The 26,747-nt window shown below is 35.8% G+C and overlaps 1 protein-coding gene across 1 annotated transcript in view; it reads right to left on the bottom strand.

The window, feature by feature from the left end:
* Positions 1–26,747, bottom strand: part of LOC111161001 (testis expressed 11) — a 273,790-nt gene that overhangs the window by 184,211 nt on the left and 62,832 nt on the right. The window contains exons 8-9 of the mRNA XM_022524429.1: positions 24,967–25,021; positions 21,868–21,963 (exon numbers count right to left, since the gene is read on the bottom strand). Coding sequence (XP_022380137.1) covers positions 21,868–21,963; positions 24,967–25,021 — 151 coding nt within the window. The remainder of the gene's footprint in view (positions 1–21,867; positions 21,964–24,966; positions 25,022–26,747) is intronic.

Raw genomic sequence — 26,747 nt, 5'->3', positions numbered from 1 at the left:
AATGTAAGGCCATATTCTTGACTTGATAAGCAAAACTCCACATGTCAAATTATATTTGCTTTCTTTTGAGATTTTAGTAACAACTAATGTCCTTTGGAAATATGGCTGAATGAAATGAAAATGTACTGTCTTCTCTAAGGATATGCCAGTCATATTTACTATTAATAACAATGTACTCTGAATAGTTTTTCTATGGTTCTACGCAATCTGTGGTCTCTTGCCTGGTTCCACTTTGCCTGACAGGATACATATTTAAACAGCTAGCTCAGATTAAAAGGGTAGTCTAGGCCCACAGAAGAGAACCTTTTTCACTACAAAGTCATTCAGCCTCTACACGAACATTGTACTCATTTGCTCCAACCTTGGCAAATAATTATAGCAATTCATGTTTGAGATGCCTTAAGAATGGAAAGTTAGGGATAGTATGCATTGGTATTAAAAGGGGTCACAAATATAGATGGCATCAGTACAAATAATAAACCGAGGTTGCAGATTTTAATTTACTGCATTGCGACATTTCCTGACAGACATGTTGGAATAGGTCTTGGATTCAATTCCCTTTTACTTTCAGAGATGTACAGGTCTCCCAGAGCTTGGCAGGATCTGTTTTCCTTCAGTCTACTATACTCACACAAGCTGACATTCTGGTTTTCCCTTTGATTTCATTACCAAACAACTCCAGAAAATGGACAAACACTCTGCTTTCATTGTATAATCATGGATTCACTTCTATAAACATTTGCACTATAGGATCTATCCTTGTCTCCTGAAACTATACTTTCAGAAATCATAATTATCTGTTAAATCTATTAGCTTTCTCCCTATAATTAATATTCTTATCTTTCCTGTAACTTTTCTCACTATTGTTTCTCATTCTTATTCCTTAGATTTCTTACTTTTTTTTTTCTTTTTGCCAAACAGTTATTTGAAAAAAGGATCCATACAACAAATTTTCAAGGCAAGTTATCCATAAATCCCGTTTTGCAGAAGAGAAAGCTGAGGCTCAGTTGGAGTCACTTACACACAGTGACATAGTTGCTAAGTGGTAGAACCGAACTTTGAATTCAGAACTTTCTGACTCTAAGGGATATAATCTTTCCACTGTAATAAGCCATCTCTTGTTAAGCTCTTTCTACATTCAGCCTGCCTTTTATTTATTGTCCAGTTCTCCTGCAAGCTTTAAAGATAAGTTTGCCATTTTTTTAGTTCAAAGTTTATCACACACACACACACACACGATTATATAAAATACATATGCATAGTTTACAGAATAATGACAAAACAAACACCCATGAACTAATCACACAGATAAAGAAACAGAATACAACCACCATAGGCTCCTGTATATTTGGGGGCACCTGGGTGGTTCAGTCATTAAGCATCTGCCTTTGGCTCAGGTCATGATCCCAGAGTCCTAGAATTGAGCCCTTCATCAGGCTCCCTACTTAGCGGGAGGCCTGCTTCTCCCTCTCCCACTCCCCCTGCTTGTGTTCCCTCCCTTGCTGTATCTCTGTCAAATACCCAACGCAGGGGCCCAAATTCACAACCTCAAGTCCAATAGTCACAGCTCTACCCACTGAGCCAGCCAGACACCTATCTTACCCACAAAGGTAAACACAACCTTGAATTTTGTGCAGTAATTCCCTTTCTCTTCTTTATAGATACTCAACATATTGTTTAGTTTTGCCTGCATTTGACTTCACTTAAACAAAAATATAAATTCTTCTTGGACTTGCTTCTTTCATTCAATGTCATGATTTTCAGATTCATTTATGTTGATATATGGAATTTGTTTTCATTATTGTATACCAAGATCCTCAAAACGTATTCCTTGATCAGCATTAACTGAAAACTTATCAGAAATGCAGGTCTCATCCCAAATCTACTGAATCAGAAAATATGGGTGGGGTCCTATAAACTATGTATGTGTGTATTTTATTTTTAAGAAAATGGATAAAATCATTCTTATTGATTTGCATTATGAAAAGCTGCCATTTCAACATAAATTCTAGTACTTGTTTAGTAAGGTAATAAACACTGTGTTTTAATAGGAACTCTAGTTAATCCTTATGCATGCTAAAGTCTGAGAAGGACTATTGTACAGTATTCCATTGCATGACTATATCAAAATTTATCTATCCATTCTACTTTAAACAGCAAAGTTATTTTCAACCCAACTGCTATTTTGAACAATCCTGGCATCAGCTTCTGTACAATTCTCCTAGCATACAAATGCAACAACTTTTTTTCCAAAGTATATACCTAGAAGTGAAGTTGCTGGGTGGTTGGATATGGTTAAGTTCAACTTTATCAAGTAATGTCAAACTGTTATCCAAAATAGCTGTATCATGGCACGCCTGGGTGGCTCAGTCAGTTAAGCGACCCTGATCTCAGGGTCGAGAGATCAAGCCCTGTGTCACACTCCGTGCTGAGCATGGAGTTTGTTCCCCTCCCCGTGCTCTTCTACCCGCTCGCTCACTCATGTTCTGTCTCAAGTAAATAAATAAAAATCTTCAAATAGTTGTATCAATGCTCAAAAAACTAGGAGTAGAAGAAGGCACTTACTCAACTTGATAAAGGGCACCTATGAAAAATTCACAGCTAACACCATACTGAATGGCGAAATACTGAAAGATTTCTCCGCATGATTAGGAATAAGAGAAAGAAGTCTGCTCTTGCCACTTCTAGTCAAAATTATAATAGACATGCTTGCTAGGCAATTAGGGGAGAAAAAGAGATAAAAGGCAACCAGACAAAGGAAGAAGTAAAATTATCTCTATTTGCAAATAACATGATCTTGTATATAGAAAATCCTATTTCCTACAAAACATCAATAGTATTTTACACAGAACTAGAACAAATATTCCTAAACTTATATGAAAACACAAAAGAGCCCCTCAATAGCGAAAGCAATCTTGAAAATGAAAAGCAAAGCTGGAGGCCTCACAAGTCAGGACTTCAAGTTATATTATAAAGCTGTAGTGATCAAAACAGTATGGTACTGGCACAAAACAGACACACAGATCAATGGAACAGAAAAGAAAACCCAGAAACGAACCCACAACTATATGGTCAATTGATCTTCAACAAAGCAGAAAAGAATATCCAATCAGAAAGAGAGTCTCCTCAACAAAGGACAGCAACATGCAGAAGAATGAAACCGGACCACTTTCTTACACCATACACAAAAATAAATTCAAAATGGATAAAAGACTTAAATGTGAGACAGGAAACTATAAAAATCCTAGAAGAGAGCACAGGTAGTAACCTCTCTGACATCAGTTATAGGAACTTTTTTCTAGATAGGTTCCCTGAAGCAAGGGAAACAAAAGAAAAATAAACTATTGGAATTACTTCAAAATTGGAATAATGAAAACCACAGAACATTGTTGAAAGAAATTAGAGACCTAACTAAATGGAAATACCTCCCATGTTCCTGGATTGAGGACTTAATATATTGTTAAGATGAAAATAATCCCCAAATTGATCTACAGATTCAATGCAATCCCTGTCAAATTTCCAGGGGCTTCTTTGCAGAAGTTGACAAAATGACCCCAAAATTCATATGAAAATGCAAGAGTTCTAGAATGGCCAAAATATTCTTTATAAAGAACAAAGTAGGAAGACTCATACTTCCAATTCCAAAGTGGTATACCACTTTACACTGACATCAGCTGTAGATGAGAATTCCCAGTGTTCCACATCAGACTTTTAAGTTTTTGCCAATCTGGTGGGTATTTTACCTCTTTAATGTGTTCTTTTTATCCCCCTAGCCCTTTACTGTGAGTCATTCCTAAAGTTCAGCTCCTAGAAAACTAAATACTTTTTCTCTCTATACTCTCTCCTTTAGGAACCTTATCCACATTCTGGCTTCTAATATCATCTCATAGGAAAGAAAATTTATCATAGGACCTTTGTTAGGGTAACGGTTTCACTGAGTTATAATTTATATACCATACAATTCACTCATTTAAAGCACACAACTCAACAGTTTTTAGTATATACACAATCACAAGTCAGTTTTAGAACATTTTCATCACCTCAAAAAGAAACCCTGTACCCTTCAGTAGTCATTCTCTATTTCCCCCATTCTACTTTATGTCTATATATATATTTGCCTATTTTAGACATTTCATATAAATAGAATGATATAATATGTGTTCTTCTGTGGATGATTTCCTTCAATTAGCATCATATTTTCAAGGTTCATTAATATTGTAGCATGTATCAGTACTATGTTCATTTTTATAGCTGAATAATATTCTAGTATATGGATATACCATTCATTATTTATCCATTCATCAGTTGATAGACATCTGGGCTGTTTCCATCATTTGGCTATTGTAAGTAAGGGTGCTAGAAACATTCATACAGAAGTTTTTGTGCAGACACATTTTCAGTTCTTTTAAGCATATAACTAGGAATGGATTTGCTGGATCATACGGTAACTCAATGTTTAACTTTTTGGGGAACTGCCAAATTGTTTTCCAAAGTGGCTGTACCATTTTACATTCCTGCCAGGATTATACATAGGTTGTAATTATTCTACATTCATACCAACAACTGTTTTTGTCCATTTTTTAAATTATAGTAATATTAGTGTGAAGTGATTCCTCACTGTTCTTTTGATTTTCATTTCTCTGATAATTAATGATGTCGAGCACCTTTCCATGTGCTTATTGGCCATTGGTATATATATTTCCTTTGAAGAAATGTCTATTCAGAGCTGTTGTTCATTTTTAATTAGCTGTTTGTCTTACTAGTGAGTAGTAAGAGTTTTTTTTATTTATTCTGGAAAATAGACACTTATCAAATATATAATTTGCAAACATTTTTCTCCCATTTTATTGGAAGGATCCCATGGGTCATATTTTCACTTTCTTGATGATTTTATTTGAAGCAAAACTTTTTACTTTAATGCAGCCCAATTTTATCTAATTTTCCTTTTTGCTTGTGCTTTTGGGGGCTTGTTGAAGCATCCAAGACTTTTTCAATTTCATTGTACCAATAAATTTTCAAAAATAACCTTATGAAACAACATAAAGCTATCAAATTTTAATTTCCCTCCAAGAACAGATATTTAAATTTTTTACTGTAAGTTCAGTTCCAGCCAAAATGGAGCATTGCTCCTAAATCTTCTACTGATAACAACTAAAAACTCTGAACAAGATATACAAAGTAACAACCTGAGGACTCTGAAAAGTAAAAAAAAAAAAAAGAAATATTTCAGTGAGGCATAAAAACATGGAGAAGTGAACTAAGTGGGAATGGTGAGTTTCCTAAGATTTTTTTTTTTTCTTTTAAAAATCTAATGGTAGGGGCGCCTGGGTGGCTCAGTGGGTTGGGCCTCTGCCTTCGGCTCGGGTCATGATCTCAGGGTCCTGGGATCGAGCCCCGCATCGGACTCTCTGCTCAGCAGGGAGCCTGCTTCCCCCTCTCTCTCTCTGCCTGCTGCTCTGCCTACTTGTGATCTCTCTCTCTGTGTCAAATAAATAAATAAAATCTTTAAAAAAAAAATCTAATGGTATAAGGGGGACCTAGGTGGCTCAGTCAGTTACGCATCCACCTTCAGCTCAGGTCATGATCCCATGGTCCTGGGTTTAAGCCCTGCATTGGGCTCCCTGCTCAGCAAGGAGTCTGCTTCTCCTTTTCCCTCTACTCCGCCCCACTCGTATTCTCTCAAATAAGTAAATAAAATCTTTTTTTAAAATCTAATGGTAGGGCGCCTGGGCGGCTCAGTGGGTTAAGCCTCTGCCTTCAGCTCAGGTCATGATCTCAGGGTCCTGGAATCGAGGCCTGCACCAGGCTCTCTGCTCAGCAGGGAGCCTGCTTCCTCCTTCCCTTCTGCTTGTCTCTCTGCCTACTTGTAATCTCTCTCTGTCAAATAAATAAGTAAAATCTTTAAAAATACATATATATTTTTAAAAAATCTAATGGTAAATGAAATTTGTTTCTCTTCTGCCTAATCTCTAAATAAGGCCAAAAAATTTATTCACCCAGATAAATTTTCTTTTGGCCTGGAGAATTTTTTAACAGGCTCTGACCTCATGTAGATATGGAGTTCAAATTTACACTACTCATATGGTCCAAGAACTGATAATCCAAAAAATCAAAATAAAAATAGCCAAAAGAGTGATACCTCATGGACATACGGCGAAAGCAAACAGTTTCTTTGTAGGGCCATGACATCAGTCAAAGTTGTATAGGATTCTAAAAGATTAACTTTCGGGGTGCCTGGGTGATTCAGTGGGTTAGAGCCTCTGTCTTCGGCCCAGGTCATGATCCCAGGGTCCTCGGATCAAGCCCCAATTCGGGCTCTCTGCTCAGCAGGGAACCTGCCTCCCCCCCACCCCATCTGCCTGCCTCTCTGCCTAATTTTGATCTCTGTCAAATAAATAAAATCTTTAAACAAAAGATTAACTTTCATTAAAGATAAACTAACAATTCATACTTTGAAAGCAGGAGTACTAGGAACAGCAGGATCAACTTCTTTCCAGGTAACTTGCCTGCATTTCATAACTATATTTCACATGTTCAAAAGTTCATTAGAGACTTCTACACTTACAACCAAAACAACTGAAAGCAGGGAAGCAATCACCTATGTGTATAGACACATTCACAGCAGCATTATTCACATAGCCAAAGGTAAAAATAACCAACATGTTCATCAATGAATAAATGGATAAACAAAATGTGGGACATACATACAAAGGAATACTATTTCAGCCTTAATAAGGAAAACAATTATGATACATATTATAACATAGGTGAAACTTGTGGACATTGTGATACATGAAATATGTCAGTCACAAAAAGACAGTGTTTGATTTCATTTATATGAGATATCTAGAAGAGCCAAATTAAGGGACAGAAAGAATGGTGACTGCCAGGAACTAGAGGGAAAAGAAAGTGGGGAATTATTATTTAATGGATACATGTTTACATTTTGTAAGAGGAAAACTTCTAGAGATGGATGGTAGTGATGGTTGCAAAATATAAATATACTAAATGCCACTCAACTATACACTTAAAATTGGTAAGCCGGTAAATTCTATGTTATGAAAAATTTTTAAATATGAAAGCAGGGGCGCCTGAGTGGCTCAGTGGGTTAAGCTGCTGCCTTTGGCTCAGGTCATGATCTCAGGGTCTTGGGATCGAGTCCTGCATCGGGCTCTCTGCTCAGCAGGGAGCCTGCTTCCCTCTCTCTCGCTCTGCCTACTTGTGATCTCTCTCTGTCAAATAAACAAATAAAAAAATATGAATATTAAAAAAAATATGAAAGCAGGAATGGTTAAATTAACATCAGATAAAGTAGACTGTAGCACAAAAAACATTATCAGGAACTGAGAAGAACATGATATGATGAGAAAAGGGTCAATCCACCAAGAAGAAATAGTAACTTTAAATATGTATGCACCAAACAAAAGAGCTGCAAAATATTTGAAGCAGCAACTTATAGAAATAAAACTATTGTTGGAGACTTCAACACTTCTGCCTCAAAAATTCATAGAACTAGATAAAAACTCAGTAAAGATATAGAAGAACTCAACAATATCATCAATCAAGAGAATCTAACTGACATTTACAGAACACTCCACCCAAAAAGAGCTGAACACACATATTTAAAGTATTCACAGAATATTTACCAATATATACTATATCCTGGGCCTTAAAACAAACCATGAAGAAGCTGGAAAGACAGTCTACACACTGGGAGATATTTGTAAACCAGATATGTGACAAAGAACTCTTAACATGAGTATATAAAGAATTCTCAAACTTAACAGTAAAAAATTGAACAATCCAATTATTAAATGGACAAGAGATATGAAGAGACATTTCACGAAAAAGGAGCACATACAAAGGTGTTCAGTAACATTAGTCATTAGGAAAGTATGAATTAAAACCACCACATTCCTATTAATAGGGCTAAAATATAAAAAACAGTGACAATACCAAATGCTAGGAAAAATGCAGAGAAATTAGAACTCTCATAGATCATTGGTTGAAATGCAAAATGGTACAGCTGCTCTTTTTCTCAAGACATATTTATTTACTATAGAAAGAGAGAGCGAGCATGGGGATGAAGGGCAGAGAGAATCTCAAGAAGACACTGAGCATGGAGCCCAACGTGGGACTCAATATCATGACCTTGAGATCACTACCTGAGCCAAAACCAAAAACAGGAGGTGCCCCAATACAACCACTCTTGAAAACAGTTGGGCAATTTCTTAAAAACCAAATAATCCCAGAATCACACACCAGGCATTTATCCCAGGAAAATGAAAATTTATATCCACACAAAAACCTATACACAAATTTTCATAACAAGTTTATTTATAATAGCAGAATCTGAAAACAACCAAGATCTCCTTTCACAGGTGAATGGTTAAACAAACTGATTCCATCTATACCATGCACTACTCGGCAATGAAAGAAACCAACTATTGATACACAGGAAGTTGGATGGATTTCAGGGGTATTATGCTAAGTGAAAAAAAGCCAATCTCAAAAGGTCACAAACTGCTTAATATTCTTGGAATGACAATATTACAGAGATGAAAAATAGAGACTGCAAGGGCTTAGACGTGAGGCCATGTGTGAGTGTGTATTAAAAGGTAACATGAGAGAAATGTCTGGAATGATGAAATAGTTCTGTATCTTACTGCCATGGTAGTTACATGAATCTACACATGGGATAAGATGGCACAGACCTATACACATACACTATACCAGTGACAATTTACTGGTTTTGCTATATTACAGTAATGCAGCAGGTAATCATTAGAGGAAACTTGGGGAAGGACACACAGGACCTTGTGCGATCTGCGGGAGAGATGGTAAAATTTTCTTCTGAATCCTAACCATGATTGCTTTTATTATTTTATTATTTATTTATTATTTATTATTTTATTATTATTTGTACTACTTTTGTAACTTCCTATGAATCTATAACTATTGCAAAATAGAGCTTTTTTAAAAGAAAGAATGTGAAGATATTTCTAAGCATATAAATGTTGAAATTAGTCCTCATCGGTACAGCAACACTACAAGAAATGTTAAAAGATGTCTGAAATGGTTAATTTTATGTGCCAACTTGACTGGGTCACAGGGTACCTAGATATTTTGTCAAACATTATCCTGGGTCTTTGTGTTTCTGGATGATATTAACATTCAAATCAGTAGACTGAGTAAAGAAGATTGACCTCCATGATGTGAGTAGGACTTATCCAATCAGGTGAAAGCTTGAACAGAAAAAAAATGCTGACCCTTCCCTGAGTAAGAGAGAACTCTTCCTGACTTACAGATTTTGAACTGGGACACTGGCTTTATTCTGCCTTTGGACTAGAACTAAAACACTGGCTCTTCTTGAGTTTCAAGTTTGCCAGCCTTCAATCTGAAACTACATCATTGGCTCTCCTGGTTCTCAGGCCTCTGGACTCAGACTGGAACTACATTATCAGCTCTCTTGAGTCTCCAGCTTACCAACTCACCCTGCAGATCTTGACACTCACCAGCCTCACAAGGGTGTGAGACAATTCCTTATCATCTCCCCCCAACCCTCTCTTTCCATACCTATATACAACTATATAGGTATAGATGTAGATATACACACAGACATAGACATAAATATAGATATCTCCTATGGTTTCTCTGGAGAATCCTAACACAATGTTTTTCAAACAGAAGAAAAATAACATAACATAGAAATTTCAATATATACAAAGGAATAAAAATCATTTGAAATGGTAACTACATGTGTAAATATGTAAGATTTTATTGTTTATTATCACTTTAAAAGGAAAATTGACAAACAAAAATCATAAGACATATTATAAATTTTATATCATATGTAAAAGTAAAATGCACAACAATAGCATACAGGTCAGGCTGGGAGATATAGAAGTATATTATGATGACATATGAAGGTAGACCAAGATAAGCTATATAGTATAAACACTAAAGAAGCCACTACAATACCAAAACAAAGAGTTATAACTAAAAACCCAACAAAAGAAATAAAAGTGAATCTTAAAAATTACTCAAATATGTGATATGACAAGGCCTTTCTAATTACTTTCTTCAAAATTTCCTTGGTTAGTCTCACTGCTTATTCTTCTAGACAATCCTTAGAATCTTTTCATAATATTCCAAAATAAATTCTTCAGGAGGTTGGTATAAAAATTACACAGCTTTCATTCACTATTTTGAAAGAATATTCTAATAATCCAAAAGAAGGTAGAAAAAGAAGAAAGAAGGGAATAAACCACTAAACTGGACAATTAGAAAATCAACAAGAGGGCGCCTGGGTGGCTCAGTGGGTTAAGCCTCTGCCTTCAGCTCAGGTCATGATCTCAGGGTCCTGGGATCGAGGCCCGCATCGGGCTCTCTGCTCAGCAGGGAGCCTGCTTCCTCCTCTCTCTCTGCCTGCCTCTCTGCCTACTTGTGATCTCTGTCAAATAAATAAATAAAATCTTTAAAAAAAAAAAAAAAGAAAATCAACAAGATGATAAACTCAAACTTAACCAGATCAATAATCACATCATATGTAACCATTTTAAACACCACAGTTGAAAGACAGAGATTGTCAGATTCAACAAAAGAAGCAAGACATACAAGACATGCTCTTTAAACACAAAGACCTGAGTAATGAAAAGGACACAAGATATACAATGCTGGGGCGCCTGGGTGGCTCAGTGGGTTAAGCCGCTGCCTTCGGCTCGGGTCATGATCTCAGGGTCCTGGGATCGAGTCCCGCATCGGGCTCTCTGCTCAGCAAGGAGCCTGCTTCCCTCCCTCTCTCTCTGCCTGCCTCTCTGTCTACTTGTGATCTCTCTCTGTCAAATAAATAAAATCTTTAAAAAAAAAAAAGATATACAATGCTAACATTTCAATGGAAGCTGAAGCCAACTATGATAATAAAGACAAAGTAGATTAAAGAGCAACTGTGGCACATAGCCATGAAATGAGGTATTATTCAACAATACGGGAATAAACCATGCACACACACAACATGAATGAATCTCAGAATAATTATGCTGAGGGAGCAGAGCCACATAAAACAAGAATATATTCTCTATGATTTCATTTGTATAAGTCTCTAGAAAATACAAACTAATCTATGATGACAGAAAGCAGATCAGCTGTTATTCAAGGAAAAGTGGGAGAGAGAGTTGACAAAAGGATAGGAAGAGACTTTGAGGAGTGAGGTATATATGCACTATCCTGATTGTGGTGATTGTTTCACAGGTATATACATATGTTAAAAGTCATCAAATTTTATACTTTAAATATGGGCAGTTTATGTTCATTATATCACAACAAAACTGGTAATTAATAAGAATTATGAGTCAGTTGAAAAAATAAGAATATACAAATCCATACTGATAATAAATAAGCCAATAAGTAATAAAATAATAAATATAAGTAAATAAATAATAAATAAATATTGAATAAATGTTTATAGTTGAATGCGGACTGCCAACTGGTAAACGTGGAGGGTATGCTAAAAGTTGAAAAATGATCATTTGGCAGGGTGCCTGGCTGGCTCAGTCAGTATAGCATGTGACTCCTGATGCCAGGGTTGTGAGTTCGAGCCTCACATTGGGTGTAGGGATTACTTAAAAATAAAAATTTCTTAAAAACGATCATTTGGGGGACACCTGGGTGGCTCAGTCAGTTGAGCCGCTGCCTTCAGCTCAGGTCATGATCCCAAGATTCTGGGATTGAGTTCCGCATCAGGCTCCTTGCTCGGCAGGGAGCCTGCTTCTCTCTTTGCCTCTACCTGCCATTCTGCCTGCTTGTGCGCTCACGCTCACACACTCTCTCTCTCCCTCTCTCTCTCTGACAAATAAATAAATAAATAAAATCTTTTTAAAAAAATGATCATTTGGTAATAATCGTAAGACTAGTTTAAGCAAGAGCACTAGCTCTAAAGGGAAATTTTAATGAGAAACAGGGTATATGAACAATTTTAAGCCTCCCCACCCTCTATTAGTTCCATGAGAAAAATATACAATATATACAAAAATACACAGTGAAGCAACTGGCCAACACTTTTGCCCAGGTGATCAATATTAACATCACCAATCAAGAGCAGATGGACATCATGGGCTTCCACATGAGATTCCCTGAGAAGGGACACAGTATCATCATATGTCGTACTCCAGTCACAAAATTATAAACTGAATCTAATCACAACATAAACCTCAAATGAAGGAAAAAAAAACCTCAAATGAAGAACTTTCAGTTTAAACAAGATTGGAAGCTAGCGTATTCTTCCAACATGTCAATGACACAAAAATAAAAAAAAGGTTGTGGAAATGTTGCGTACAGAAGACTAAGGAGACATGACAAATAAACAGAATACCTGATCCTAGAGTAATCCTATACTGAAAAGAAAAAAACGCTATAAAGCTCATTATTGTGGGTATATAATATACATTAAATCCCTCAATAATACGAATATATTATGGGTTATATTCCCTCAGTAATATGGGAAGAGAGCAGAAATATTAATAACAGGTGAATCTAGGTAAAGTATATACAGGCTTTTTTTTTTTTTTAAGATTTTATTTATTTGAGAGAGAGAGAGACGGCAACTGCCAGGTGAGGAGAAGCTGGAGAGGGAAAGAATCTGAAGCAGACTCTGAGCTAAGCACTGAGCCCAATGCAGGGTTCAATTCTGAGATCACAACGTGAGCCTAAACCAAGATGAGAAGGGTAACCAACTGCGCCACCCAGGCATCCCATATATATAGGTGTTCTCTAAACTATTCTTACTCTTGTAACTTTTCTGTAACTTTGAAATTATTTCCAAATAAAACCTTTTTAAGTGTACAGTGCCACTGAAATCCTAATGTACCCAATTTAGGTATGTCCAGGCTATTAAATATGGTAATTCAGGAATAATAGCAATAATTGCTATGAAAACTACAACTTTTGCAGTCAGTGAACAAAGAGACATGCTGGCAAGAAGGCATATAGCTGGTATGCAATCTCCTCAGTTCTCCTGCCCTGTTTTTTTGGGGAGGCGAGAGAGGGGGAGAGAAATAGTATCTTAGCAAATATAAAAAGCATGCAATTTTTGAAAGTGTTTATTTCTATTAATATTTTTAAATTTAAAAATGTAATGTTAAAAAAGTTTTTCAGCATTAAGTAATTCATCCACATGATTATAATTCAAGTAAATGGTCTGTTTGGGAAATTTAGTACTGTTTAATCAACTATCCATTTTTATGCTTCTAATCTCTTGGGAAAAAATTCTACAATGTGTCAGTTTAAAAGAGAGGAGGATAGCAGTGGAGTAGGAGGTCCCTAGGCTCATTTCCTCCCACAAACACAATTAGATAACTAAAAAATCATCCTAAATACCAGAGAAATCAACCTTAAGACTCGCAGAACAAACTCTACAACTAAAGGGAAAAAAGAGGCCATACTGAAAATGGAGCAGGAGAAATAACTGGCTTTCCTAACACAGAGAAGGCAGAGATTTTGGCAAAATGCAAAAAGATGGAAGAATTTATCCAAAATTAAAGAACAAGTTAAGCCCATGGCCAGAGAACTAAGTGAAAAGTTATAAGTAACATGCCTGATGAAGAATTTAAAGCAATAGTCACAAGAATACTCACTGTATTTGAGAAAAGAATAGAAGACATCAGTAAGACCCTTACCACAGTGATGAAAGAGTTAAAAAACAATCAGGATGCCTGGGTGGCTCAATCAGCTGGGTGTCTGCCTTTGACTTGGGTCATGATCCCTGGGTCCTGGGATCGAGTCCTGCATCGGGCTCCTTATTTGGCGGGGAGCCTGCTTCAACCTCTGCCTGCCGCTCCCCACCTTGTGTTCTCTCTCTCTCTCTCTCTCTCTCTCTCTCTCTGACAAATATATAAATAAATAATTTTTTGAAAAAAGATTCAGTCATGCAGAGGCAGGGGAACCCTCTTAAACTGTTGGTGGGAATGCAAACTGGTCCAGCCACTCTGGAAAATAATATGGAGTTTCCTCAAAAAGTTAAAAATAGAACTACCCTACAATCAGTAATTGCACTACTAGGTATTTATCCAAAGGACACAGAACTACAGATTCAAAGGGGTTCATGCACCCCCATGTTTACAGCAGCATTATCAACAATAGCCAAATTACGGAGTGAGTCCAAATGTCCATTGACTGATGAATGGATAAAGATGCGGGTGTGTGTGTGTGTGTGTGTGTGTGTGTGTATTTCTATAACAGAATATTACTCAGCAATCAAAAGGGATGAAATCTTGCCATTTGCAATGACATCAATGGAGTTAGAGTATATTATGCTAAGTGAAATATCAGTCAGAGAAAGACAAATACTGTATGATCTCACTCCTTTGTTTAATTGAAGACACAAAACAGATGAATGGGAAGGAGGGGGAAGGAGAGAGGGAAACAAACCATAAGAGACTCTTAACGATAGAGAACAAACTGAGGGTTGATGGGAGGGAGGTGGGGGGAATCAATAAGGATGATGTATATTAAAGAGAGCACTTGCTGGGGTGTCTGGGTGGCTCAGTCAGTTAAGCATCTGCCTTCAGCTCAGGTCATGATCCTGGGGTCTTGGGATCGGGCCCAACATCAGGCTCGCTGCTCAGAAGGGAGCCTGCTTCTCCCTCTCCCTCTGCTGCCCACCCCTACTTGTTCCGTCTCTCTCTCTCTCTCTCTCTCTCAAATAAATAAATAAAATCTTCAAAAAAAAAAAAAAATAAAGAGGGCACTTGTTGTTATGAGCACTGAAAATTGTATGTAAGCGATGAATCACTGAAATCTACTCCAGAAACCAATATTGCACTGCATGGTAAACTAAGATTTAAATTAAAAAAAAAAAAAGTAAAAAAATGAAATAAAAAAAAAAAAAAAAAAAAAAAAAAAAAAGTAAATAAATGAAATAAAAAAATAAAAAAGAAACAGAAATGAAGAGTTGAAAACAGGCTTCATGACCAGCAGGTGAAAAGAAACAGAGGAACAAATTAGTGACCTAAAAGACAAAATAATGGAAAATAATAAAGCTGAACAAAAGAGAGAAAGAAGAATTCTGCAACATGAGAATAGACAAAGGGAACTCAGTGACTCCATGAATCATTTGTATTTTAAGAGTTCCAGAAGAAGAAGAAACAGAAAAGGGAGCTAAAAATTTATTTCAAGAAACAACAGTTAAAACGTTCCCGAATCTGGGGAAAGAAAGAGACACCCAGATCCAGGAGGCACAGAGGACTCCCATCCAAATCAACAAAACAGGCCAACACCAAGACATATTATAATTAAATTGGAAAACTACAGTGATAAGGAAAAAATCTTAAAAATGGCAAGACAAAAAAAGTCCTTAATTTACAAGAAAAAAAAACCATAAGGCTAGCTGGAGATTTCTTAACAAAAATGTGGAAAGCCAGAAGGGAGTGGCATGATATATTCAACATGCTGAGTGGGAAAAATTTGTAGCTAAGAACACTGTATCCAGAGGCACCTGGGTGGCTCAGTGGGTTAAAGCCTCTGCCTTCGGCTCAGGTCATGATCCCAGGGTTCTGGGATCGAGAGCCCCACATGGGGCTCTCTGCTCAGCAGGGAGTCTGCTTCCTCCTCTCTCTGCCTGCCTCTCTGCCTACTTGTGATCTCTGTCTGTCAAATAAATAAATAAATCTTAAAAAAAAAAAAAAAAGAACACTGTATCCAGCAAGGCTATCATTCAGAATAGGAAAAAGAGTTTTCCAGGAAACAAAAACTAAAGGAGTTCACGACCACTAAACCAGCCCTGCAAGTAATATTAAAGGGGACTCTTTGAGTGGGAAAGAAAGATTTAAAAAAATGACAAAGGCTAGAAAGGAACAAGGAAAATCTTCAGTAACAATGATAAAACAAAGCAATAAAATGGTACTGAATACATTTCTATCAATAATTACTGTGAATGTAAATGGACTAAATGCTTGAATCAAAATATAAAGTGTCACAATGGATAAGAAAACAAGTCCCATCTACATGCTGCCTATATGAGAATCATTTTAGACCTAAAGACATCTGCAGATTAAAAGTGAGGAGATGAAGACTCATCTATCACACAAATGGATATTTTTAAAAAAGAGTAGCAATATTTATGTAAGACAAACTGTACTTTAAAGCAAAGACTGTAACAACAAAGAAGGGCACTACATAATAATAAAGGGGACAATCCACCAAGAAGATCTAACAATTGTAAATATTCATGCACCCAACTTGGGAGCACCCAAATATATAAAACAATTAATCACAAACACAAAGGAACTCATTGGCAATAACACAGAAATTTAAGGGACTTTAATCCACCACTCACAGCAATGGACAGATCATCTAAGCAGATCAACAAGAAGGAAGGGCTTTGAATGATGCACTAGACCAGACGGACTTAACAGATACATTCAGAACATTCCATTCTGAAATAGCAGAATACACATTCTTTTCAAGTGCACATGCAACATTCTCAGAATAGATCACATATTAGGTCATGAAATAGGCTGCATCAAATACAAAAAGACTAAAATCATGCTATGCACCTTTACTGATGGCAAAACTATGAGACTACAAGTCGACCACAAGAAAAAGTTTGGAAAAACCACTAATGAATGGAAGTTAAAAAACACGCCACTAAACAATGAATGGGTCAACCAGGAAATCAAAGAACAAACAAACGAGATTGAAAATAGGTCAGTACAAAAGCTTTGGGATGCAGCAAAAGTGGTTCTAACAGGGAAGTATGGGGCGCCTAGATGGCTCAGTTGGTTAAGTGTTTGCCTTCAATTTGAGTCATAATCCCAGGGTCCTGGGGTTGAGCCCTGCGTCAGGCTCTGTGCTCAGCACGAGGCCTGCTTCTCCCTCTCACTCCCCGTTTGTGTTCCCTCTCTCGTGGTGTCTTTCTCAAACAAACAAGCCATTTTTTTTTAAAAAGGCAAATCAAAAATGGAAACCAGACTAAACCATCCACGTAAGAAAAAAAATTATTAAAAAAAGAGGGAAGTATATAGCAATACAGATCTCAAGAATCAAAAAAATTCTCAAAAACAACCTAACCTTACACCTAAAGAACTACAAAAAGAATAACAAAGCCTAAAGCCAGCAAAAGGTAGGAAATAATAAAGATTAGAGCAAAAATAAATGATACAGAAACTAAAAAAAAAAAAAAAAATACAACAGAGCAGATCAATGAAACCAGGACCTGGTTCTCTGAAAAAAATTAATAAAATTTGGGGCGCCTGGGTGGCTCAGGCAGTTAAGCGTTTGCCTTTGGCCTAGGTCATGATCCTGGAGTCCTGGGATCAAGCTCCATGTCAGGCTCCCTGCTCAGTGGGAAGTGAGCTTCTCCCTCTCCTATGCTCTTCCCCCCCCCAACTCATGTTCACGCTCTCTGTGTCTCTTTTATAAAAAATAAATAACATATTTTTAAAAATTAATAAAATTTATAACCTCTATCCAGACTTATCAAAAGGAAAAGAGAAAAGACTCAAAGGAAATCACAAATGACATAGGAGAAATAACCAACACCACAGAAATACAAATAATTATAATAGAACATTATGAAAAGCTATATGCCAACAAATTGGACAACCTGGAAGAAATGGATAAATTCCTAGAAACATATAAACAACCACAACTGAAACAGAAGAAACCAAAAACTTGAATAGATAGATAACCAGCAAAACAACTGAATCAGTAATCCAAAAATATCCAACAAACAAAAGTCCAGGGCCAGATGGCTTCACAGGGTAATTTTACCAGACATTTAAAGAAGAGTTAATACCTATTCTTCTCAAACTATTCCAAAAAAAAAAAAAAAAAAAAAAAAAAAGAAGGAAAACTTCCAAATTCATTCTATGAGGCCAGCATTATCCCCATTCCAAAACCAGATAAGGACTCCACTAAAAAAGAGGACTACAGGCCAAGATATCTGATGAACATGAATGAAAAACTCTCAATAAAATACTAGCATGCTGAATCCAACAATACATTAAAAAAGTCATCCACCATGATCAAGTGGGATTTATTCCTGGGCTGCAAGGGCATTCAGTACTCACAAATCAATCAAGGTGATACACCACATTAATAAAAGAAAGGATAGGAACCATATGATCTTTTTAACAGATCCAGAAAAAGCACCTGACAAAGTACAACATCCATTCATGATAAAAACCCTCAACAAAGTAGGTTTAGAGGGAACATCAACACCTCAACACAATAAAGGCCATGTATGAAAAATCCATAGCTAAATCATCCTCAATGGGGAAAAACTGAGAGCTTTCCCTCTATAGTCAAGAACAAGACAGGAATGTCCAGTCTCACCACTGCTATTTAACATAGTACTGGAAGTCCTAGCCTCAGCAATCAGACCATAAAAGGAAATAAAAGGCATCCAAATTAGCAAGGAAGACGTCAAACTTTCACTATTTGCAGATGACATGATACTCCATATAGAAAACCCAAATGACTCCACCAGAAAATTGCTAGAACTGATAAACAATTTCTGTAAAGTCACAGGATATAAAACCAATGTACAGAAATCTGTTGCATTACTATGTACCAAAAATGAGGAAGCAGAAAGAGAAAGTATGAAAACAATCTCCCTTACAATTACACCAAACAATATCTAGGAAACAACCTAACCAAAGAGGTAAAAGACCTGTACTCTGAAAACTATAAAATACTGATGGAAGAAATTGATGATAACAAAAAGAAATGGAAAGACTTTCCATCCTCATGAACTGGAAGGATGAATATTATTCAAATGTCTGTACTACCCAAATCGACCTACACACTTAATGCCATCCCTATCAAAATACCAACAGCATTTTTCACAGAGCTAGACCAAACAATCCTAAAACTATATGGAGCACAAAACACCCAGAATAGTTAAAGCAACCTTGAAAAAGAAATGAAAAGCAGGAGGCATCACAATTCTTGACTTCAAGTTATATTACAAAGCTGTAGTCATCAAAATTGTACAATCTGGCACAAAAATAAATACACAGATCAAGAGAACAAAAAAAAAAACCAGAAATGAACCTACACCTCTATGGTCAATTAAACTTCAACAAAGCAGGAAAGAATATCAAATGGAAAAAAGACCGTCTCTTCAACAAATGGTTGGGAAACCTGGACATCCACATGCAAAAGAATGAAACTGGACCACTTTTTTACACCATACACGAAAATAAATTCAAGTGGATGAAAGACCTAAATGTGAGACAAGAAACCATAACAATCCTAGAGGAGGACGGACACAGGCAGCAACCTCTCTGAATCAGCGACAGCAACTTCTTTTTAGTTATGTCTCCTGAGGCAAGGGAAATGAAAGCAAAAATAAACTATTGGGACTTCATCAAAATAAAAAAGCTTCTGTAGAGTAAAGGAAACCATCAACTGAACTAAAAAGCAATCTACAGAATGGGAGAAAATATTTGCAAATGACGTATCTTATAAAAGTCAACACCCCAAAAATAAAATAAATAATACAATTAAAAAATGGGCAGAGGACATGGACAGACATTTCTCCAAAGAAGACATATAGACCAGCAACAGACACACGAAAAGATGCTCAACATCACTCATTATCACAGAAATGTAAATCAAAACTACAGTGAGATACCACCTCACACCAGTCAGAATAGCTAAAATCAACAACACAAGAAACAACCAGTGCTGGCAAGGATGTGGAGAAAGGGGAACCCTCATGCACTGTTGGTGGGAATGCAAACTTGTATAGCCACTCTGGAAAGCAGTATGGAAGTTCCTCAAAATGTTAAAACTAGAACTACCTTAGGATCCAGGAAGTGCACTACTGGGTATTTACCCAAAGAATAGAAAATACTAATTTGAAGGGATATATGCACCCTTATGTTTAACAGCATTACTTACCATACCCCAGATATTGAAATAGACCAAGTGTCCATCGATTGATGTATGGATAAAGAAGATGTGGTATACGCACAGACACACACACACACAGAGACACACACACACACACACACACTGGAGTACTACTCAGCCATACAAAAGAATGAAAACTTGCCATTTATAATGACGTGGATAGAGCTACAGGGTATTATGCTAAGTTACAGAAAGAGATATACCATATGATTTCACTAATACGTGGAATTTAAGAAAGAATACAAATGAGCAGAAGGGTAAAAAGAGGGGGAAACCAAGAAAGAGACTCTTAAATATAGAGAACAAACTGATGGTTACCAAGGGGGAGGTGGCTGGGGAGATGGGTTAAATAGGTGATAGGGACTAAGGAGTATTAATTGTGATGAGCACCAGGTGTTGTATAGAAGTGCTGAATCACTGTATTATATGCTTGAAACTAATATTACACTGTATGCTATGCTGACTGGAATTTAAATTAAAAACTGAAAAAAAAGTATCAGTATAATTATTTGCCTTATTAATAAGTAAAATACATTGATCCTAAATGAATCTTTTTATTTTTTATTTAAAGATTTATTATTTTGGGGGCACCTAGGTGGCTCAGTCATTAAGCATCTGCCTTCGGCTCAGGTCAAAATCTCAGGATCCTGGAACCGAGCCCTGCATCAGTCCCCCTACTCGGCGGGAGGCCTGCTTCTCCCTCTCCCACTCGCCCTGCTTGTGTTCCCTCCCTTGCTGTGTCTCTTGTGTGTCCAATAAATACCCAACATGGGGGCTCAAACTCACAACCTCAAGTCCAATAGTCACAGCTCTACCCACGGAGCCAGCCAGACACTCCTAAATCTCTTTTTAAATGGTTATCACCCTGACTATCAATATTCTTTGTCTAGGAGGGCGGAGGCATATATGTGTGAATGTATGTATGAACATGAGCTGAAAGTGAACCACTAATGTTTTTTGTTTGTTTATTTATTTATTTGTTTATTGATTGATTTTTTTTTTTTTAAGTAGGCTCCATAGGGTGAAGTTCAATGCGGAGGGTGAAGTTCAATGCGGAGCTTGAACTCAGGGCCCTGAGATGAAGACCTAAGCTGAGATCAACTGTTGGACGCTTAACCAACTGAACCACCCAGGTCCCCCTGCTAATGCTTTTTAAACAAAATCCCATTATATGTCTATTTTATTACTATTTACTTCTTTATCCTAAAATCTAACAGCTGAGAGAACCCTTTCCATTTCATGCAAAAGACAATTTAAAATAATTCTGTTGTTGTGGTACATTTCATCTTTTCCTTTCTGTGCAGTAGAACAGATCAAAACAATCTGAGGCTTAAAAGAAACCCCAAGGATGTTTCTGTTTGTTTGTTTTATTGAAGTATAATTAACACAATGTTATATTAGTTTTAGATGTACAACATAGTGATTCCACAATTCTACACATTACTCAGGAGTCACCACAGTAAGTATAGTCATCATCTATCACCAGAGGACATTTTTACAATCTTACTGATTATAAATCAATCTATATTCTCTATGCTATATTTTTCACCTCCATGACTTATTACTGGAAGTTTGTACTTCTTGAACCCCTTTATTTCATCTATCCCCTTACCTACCACCCCTCTGGCAACCACCTGAAAAAAAAAAAAAAATATGTAGGGCTCTTAATGTGAGAAAAGCATTTTTGCTTTATCTGGTATCTTCCATGAATTACCACTAAATCAAAGCAACTTAATTATACTTTATTTTTTACTACATATAAATAATACCACCATTTTCCTTTTTACTTCTAATTTTCCATTATAATGTGATCTGCAAATCATAAAAAAATAAAGAGCAAATAATTAAGTACAAGAAGCAGGAATACTAAAGCAAATGTCTAAACTAGATTTCAAAATGTGAATCAAAGCTCTAAAAAATTCATTAATATGCAAAAGTAGAAACCGCTCATACCTTATTTGCTAGGTTTATAGCACTGAGAGCCTTATCATAATATTCTCTGTCATCCCAATCCAAATAAGCAGTGGCTAATAACCGCAGAACTTTAGCCTATAATTAAAAATAGAAAAAAGCACTCAGGTGAGAGTTAAATTGCAGTGCAACAGTTGACTAGCACTTACACAGTGACAGGCATCTTCTCGAACTTGTCATTTTTATGAAATAGCATTTCCTTAGGTAACCACACAGTCTTGGGATATGTCTCATCATTATGCTGCCTATAACAAATACCGTCTAAGAATTTTATAATAGTTTAAATTTAATACAACTGTGTTAATATAATTATTTTTCCTAACAGTGTTTTAGCATTAAACTTCTTTATTATCCTCACTCTACAAATAAAGGAAAACAAACAGAACTATTTAATTTAATCATCTTACCACCTACTGTATAGGCAGCATTACATTAGGCTTCCAACAAGAAAAATAAATAGAAAGACATAATTCTTTTCTCAAAGACTTTACAGCCTAGTTGAGATTAACCAATTAGACTAAGAATATATATACCATCATTTTAGTAAGAACAGGTATGCTTTCCTATAGAGAAGGTTTCTCCCAAGTCAGCTAAGTTTTAAAATTAATATGTATTGCTGAATTAAGTCTGTTTCTCCAGTCAAGTTTAAATTGGTAAGGAGAGTAACTCTAGGCAGCACTGATATATTTAACTACAGATTTGGATTTTGAAAGAAAGAGCTGTATTTCAATGAAAAATCTGCCTCTAAATATAATGACAGTAGGACCAGGCAAAGATAATCTTAACATATTAGAGCTCTGTAAATCTAGAGAAATGATACTTAGGGTGTCCTATATCAGAGTTTTTTTTAATTCAAAAACTAAGATGATCAAATAAGATGTATACAATATACTTAATATCATTACTATCATTATGCAACAACTCTCAACTTAGAAACTTCCTCAGGGGACTTTTATGCAGTAAATACGGCATCTCTGAGAAAAACTATTTTGTAATAGTAAAAGAGTCAAATAATCAGAAAGATGTAACAAAATGAATGAATCTCAAAACCATTATGTTAAGCAAAAGAAGCCACACACAAAACAGTAGATACTATATGATTCCATTTATAAAAAGTTCAAGAAAAACTAAAAATAATCTACAGCCACAGAAGTCAGAATAGTGGTTTTATCTTGCAGGTATAATGGCAATCAACCAGAAAGGGCCAAGGGAACTTTTGGGGATCATGGAAATTTCTGTATCTTGATCTACATGGTTGTTACAAGACTACCTAGATATATTAAAATTCATCAGGCTGTACACTTAAGATTTGTGTAATTTAGTGTATATAAATTATACCTCAATAAAGTACTGCTAGCATGAAAGAGAAACTACTTTATAAACTTCATAATCTTACCTCTCCATAGTTCACAATATGAATATTACATTTTAATCACACAGTTAACTCCTGTAGTCTTCCATCCTTACTTTCCCCTCTAGAAATCCCCTCAACTAGATTCCTTGCCTGGTATCCCCTTTTCCCTTTGTTTTCACTGTAGAGATCCCATCTACTTTTCAAGGCCTTCCTACCAGAAGGAACTTACTTCTACCTACCTACCTACCCAACCTACCAACTTCTCTAGCCAACCTTGACATTCCCCTTTACTGTACCACACAGTTTATCAGTTCTTCTTCCCAAATTGTTTCACTTATACTAGTTTTTAAAATCTATTTTCAAAACTTTAAATGAAGTATACAATACATACAAAAAAGCTCAAAAATCTCAAGAGCACAGCTTTGAATTTTCACAAAGTGAACACATGTAGGTTAACAACACAGGTATCAGAAATAGAGCATTAACAGCAAAAGGTTCATCTCAAGACTCTCTTCAGACACTATTCCAAACAAGTGTAACCAATTACTGGTCTTCCAACACCATGTATATTAGCTCTACCTGCTTTTGGCATTTATATTTATTAAAGTCATACAGTATGCACTAATTTATAAGTCATTTTGTTTATTCAACATTATATGTGAGAACATCCATATTGTTACAATTACTGTAGCTCTTTTATTATTCTCATTCCCATATAACATGCCATGATGTGACACTATAATGATGTTTTTATCATTTTTAATTGTGTTAAAATACACATAAAATTGACTCTCTTAGTCATTTTAAGTACATGGTTCAGTAGTATTAAGTATATTCAAACTGTTATGCAACCATTACCATCACATATCTCCAGAACTCTTACTAATCTTCCAAATTTGAAACTCTGTGCCCATTAAACAATAGCTCTCCCAATGTTCTCCTTCCTCCAAACTCCTGCAACCACCAGTTTATCTTATGTCTCTATAAATTTGACTACTCAAGGTACCTCATTTAAGTGGAATCATACAGTATTTGTCTTTTTGTGAATGGATTATTTCACTTAGAATAATATCCTCAAGGTTCATCTATACTGTAGAATATGCCAGAATTTCCTTCTGTTTCAAGGCTCAATAATATTCCATTATATTCACTTGTATTAGTTTTATCCTTCAAACATAAGCTTTTTAAGGGTAGAAGTCCTGCTTTATACTTCTCTGTTATTCCCCATCTATCATATTGCTATATATATATAGGTATTCAGTTATATTTTGATAGAGATACTGTAAAGGTAAGAAGAAAAAAAGGCTATTCAAACAAAATTCCATTTTGCTATGACATATACTAAATTATTTTTACATCAGATTTATTTACCTAATCTAATCATACTTGATTAAATATTAAAATGAACTTCCATACCAAGCACACACTGTATATGGTTGTTAGGGAAAAAACTAAAAATTTTAACATGCAATAATAAAATCTAAAATTTACATAGCTAAACACTGTTCCAAAAATTTCCATATATTAACTCTTGGGTACAAGAATCTACCTGCATGGTAGATTATACTAGTATATCAATTTTATAGAAACTAATGTACTGAGCTATTAATGATGTGTCCAAAGAATAATTTTACTCACAAAGTGGGAACAGACTATTATAGTTTAATAACAATAACATAAAATATATTTCTTCAACCTACTTCTACAATATTTAACATGATCCTTACCAGCATTTCTGGCCCAACAGAATTCTTATCCATCTTCCCAATATCATAGCTTTGGCTATCATTAAAAAAGGAAAAAGAATACATATTCATTTCAAATTATGTTTTTAAGATTACATATCACTAAGAAGACATGGTATAATTATACTTTATTCCAACTTTTCTGATTTGCACTATAACAGATTATTAGCCAATTAATACATGAATATCAATTATATAAAGCAATTTTTTCAAATGGTAGAAAACTAAATTCTTCCAGATGTAGAGCCAACAAATTAACACTATGTTATTATTCTTTCCCATTTGGATATATACAGTATATAGTGCTTTATGCATACAAATATACTATATACTATATATATTTATTCTGCATTTAAAGCTAGTTTACATGTATATATGAGTTCTTACTCGATGAGCACATTTTAAAGTCTAAGAAATACGAATGTATTTTTTTTTCTTTTCTTTTTTTTTTTTTTTCGAATGTATTTTTAAAATAAAACAAATACAGGAGTTTTCACAGAAACAAACACTTTAGCAATATTTATTAAGCTTCACAACACCCTTGTGAGGCACTATTAGTTTCATTTTGCAGCTGAATGAACCAATTTAGCAGTTAAGTGATTTCTAATATTTCCTAGATTAGTACTGAAAATGAGAGTGAGGGGTTGGGAAGTAGATAAATTTAATTTTCAGTCTGTGCTTTAATTAGCAAGCCATATTATCCATGGGACATTCTGATAACCATAAACAGTATATTAACATGAGCCTCAGGGTTTCAAAACCTAAAACCTAAAAAGCAAAACAATGATTATTTACCATAAAATTGGTATTCCAAGAAAAGATGTCAATAAAATTTTGGCGAACAGAACTAAATTGATGACATTACTTTGAAATATTACTTTTAAAAAACTCTAAAAGACTCAGAATTACCAAATGAGTTTCCAGATCACTACTAACAAGGATATAACACCGGCCTAGTGATTCTAAGCCCTATCTCACAGAGGTCTCCTTTGGTATATCAAACCTACTTCCAGTTTTTAAAATAACCAATAAGGATGAAACTTCTGCAATGATGGTATAAGGAGCTCTTGGACACTCTCCCCAGTGAAACAACCATTTGCCTGGAAAAATCATTAAAACAAACAACCAGTTAAAGTCTTTGGAAATTTTCCAAAAGGCATATGGCAAATGGAAAAACATTTATTAAAACAACAACAACAACAACAACCAAATCTCAGTGAGAACAGTGAGAAGTAGCATCTGAGTCCCAATCTGCTCCTATCCACACCAGCTCCCTGTGATGAAAACTACTCCAGATGGGTGCTGTCAAGAAGCCAGTAATTTCCTTTTGATCCAGCTCCTAGACTCTTAGGCTATGGTTTCACCTAGCAGGCAGGCTGGCAGCCTCTCTTATCCTCCTCAGGCCTATGCTGTGGAAGTGCTATTCTGGGGTCTTCCTTTCCCCACCCAGTTCTCACTCATACGGTAAAAGCTCTACCTCGGGTGTGACAGGTCAAGAATACTGGGACCCTGATGATCTTCACCCAGATTGTCTCATTACGCAGAGGTTCCATGCTAGGAGGGCATGCTAAGAAGACCAGAGGCTTCCAATCTCCCCCAACAACCACTCTTACACCAAGAGAAGCAAGCCATGCTCTTGCTACCAACTCCAGTAGTGTGGCACAATGATTCTCCCCAGAAGGGAGAAATAGGCAGGAAAGAAAACAGAGCTCAGCGTCTCTGCCTGAAAGGATTGACTTGTTTGGAATGGAGCAAGAAGTTCT

Source organism: Enhydra lutris, unplaced genomic scaffold (genome assembly GCF_002288905.1).
Source record: "Enhydra lutris kenyoni isolate GAN:26980312 unplaced genomic scaffold, ASM228890v2 scaffoldscaffold81, whole genome shotgun sequence".
Classification (NCBI taxonomy): Eukaryota; Metazoa; Chordata; class Mammalia; order Carnivora; family Mustelidae; genus Enhydra; species Enhydra lutris.
This window is presented reverse-complemented; position numbering and strand designations above follow the sequence as displayed.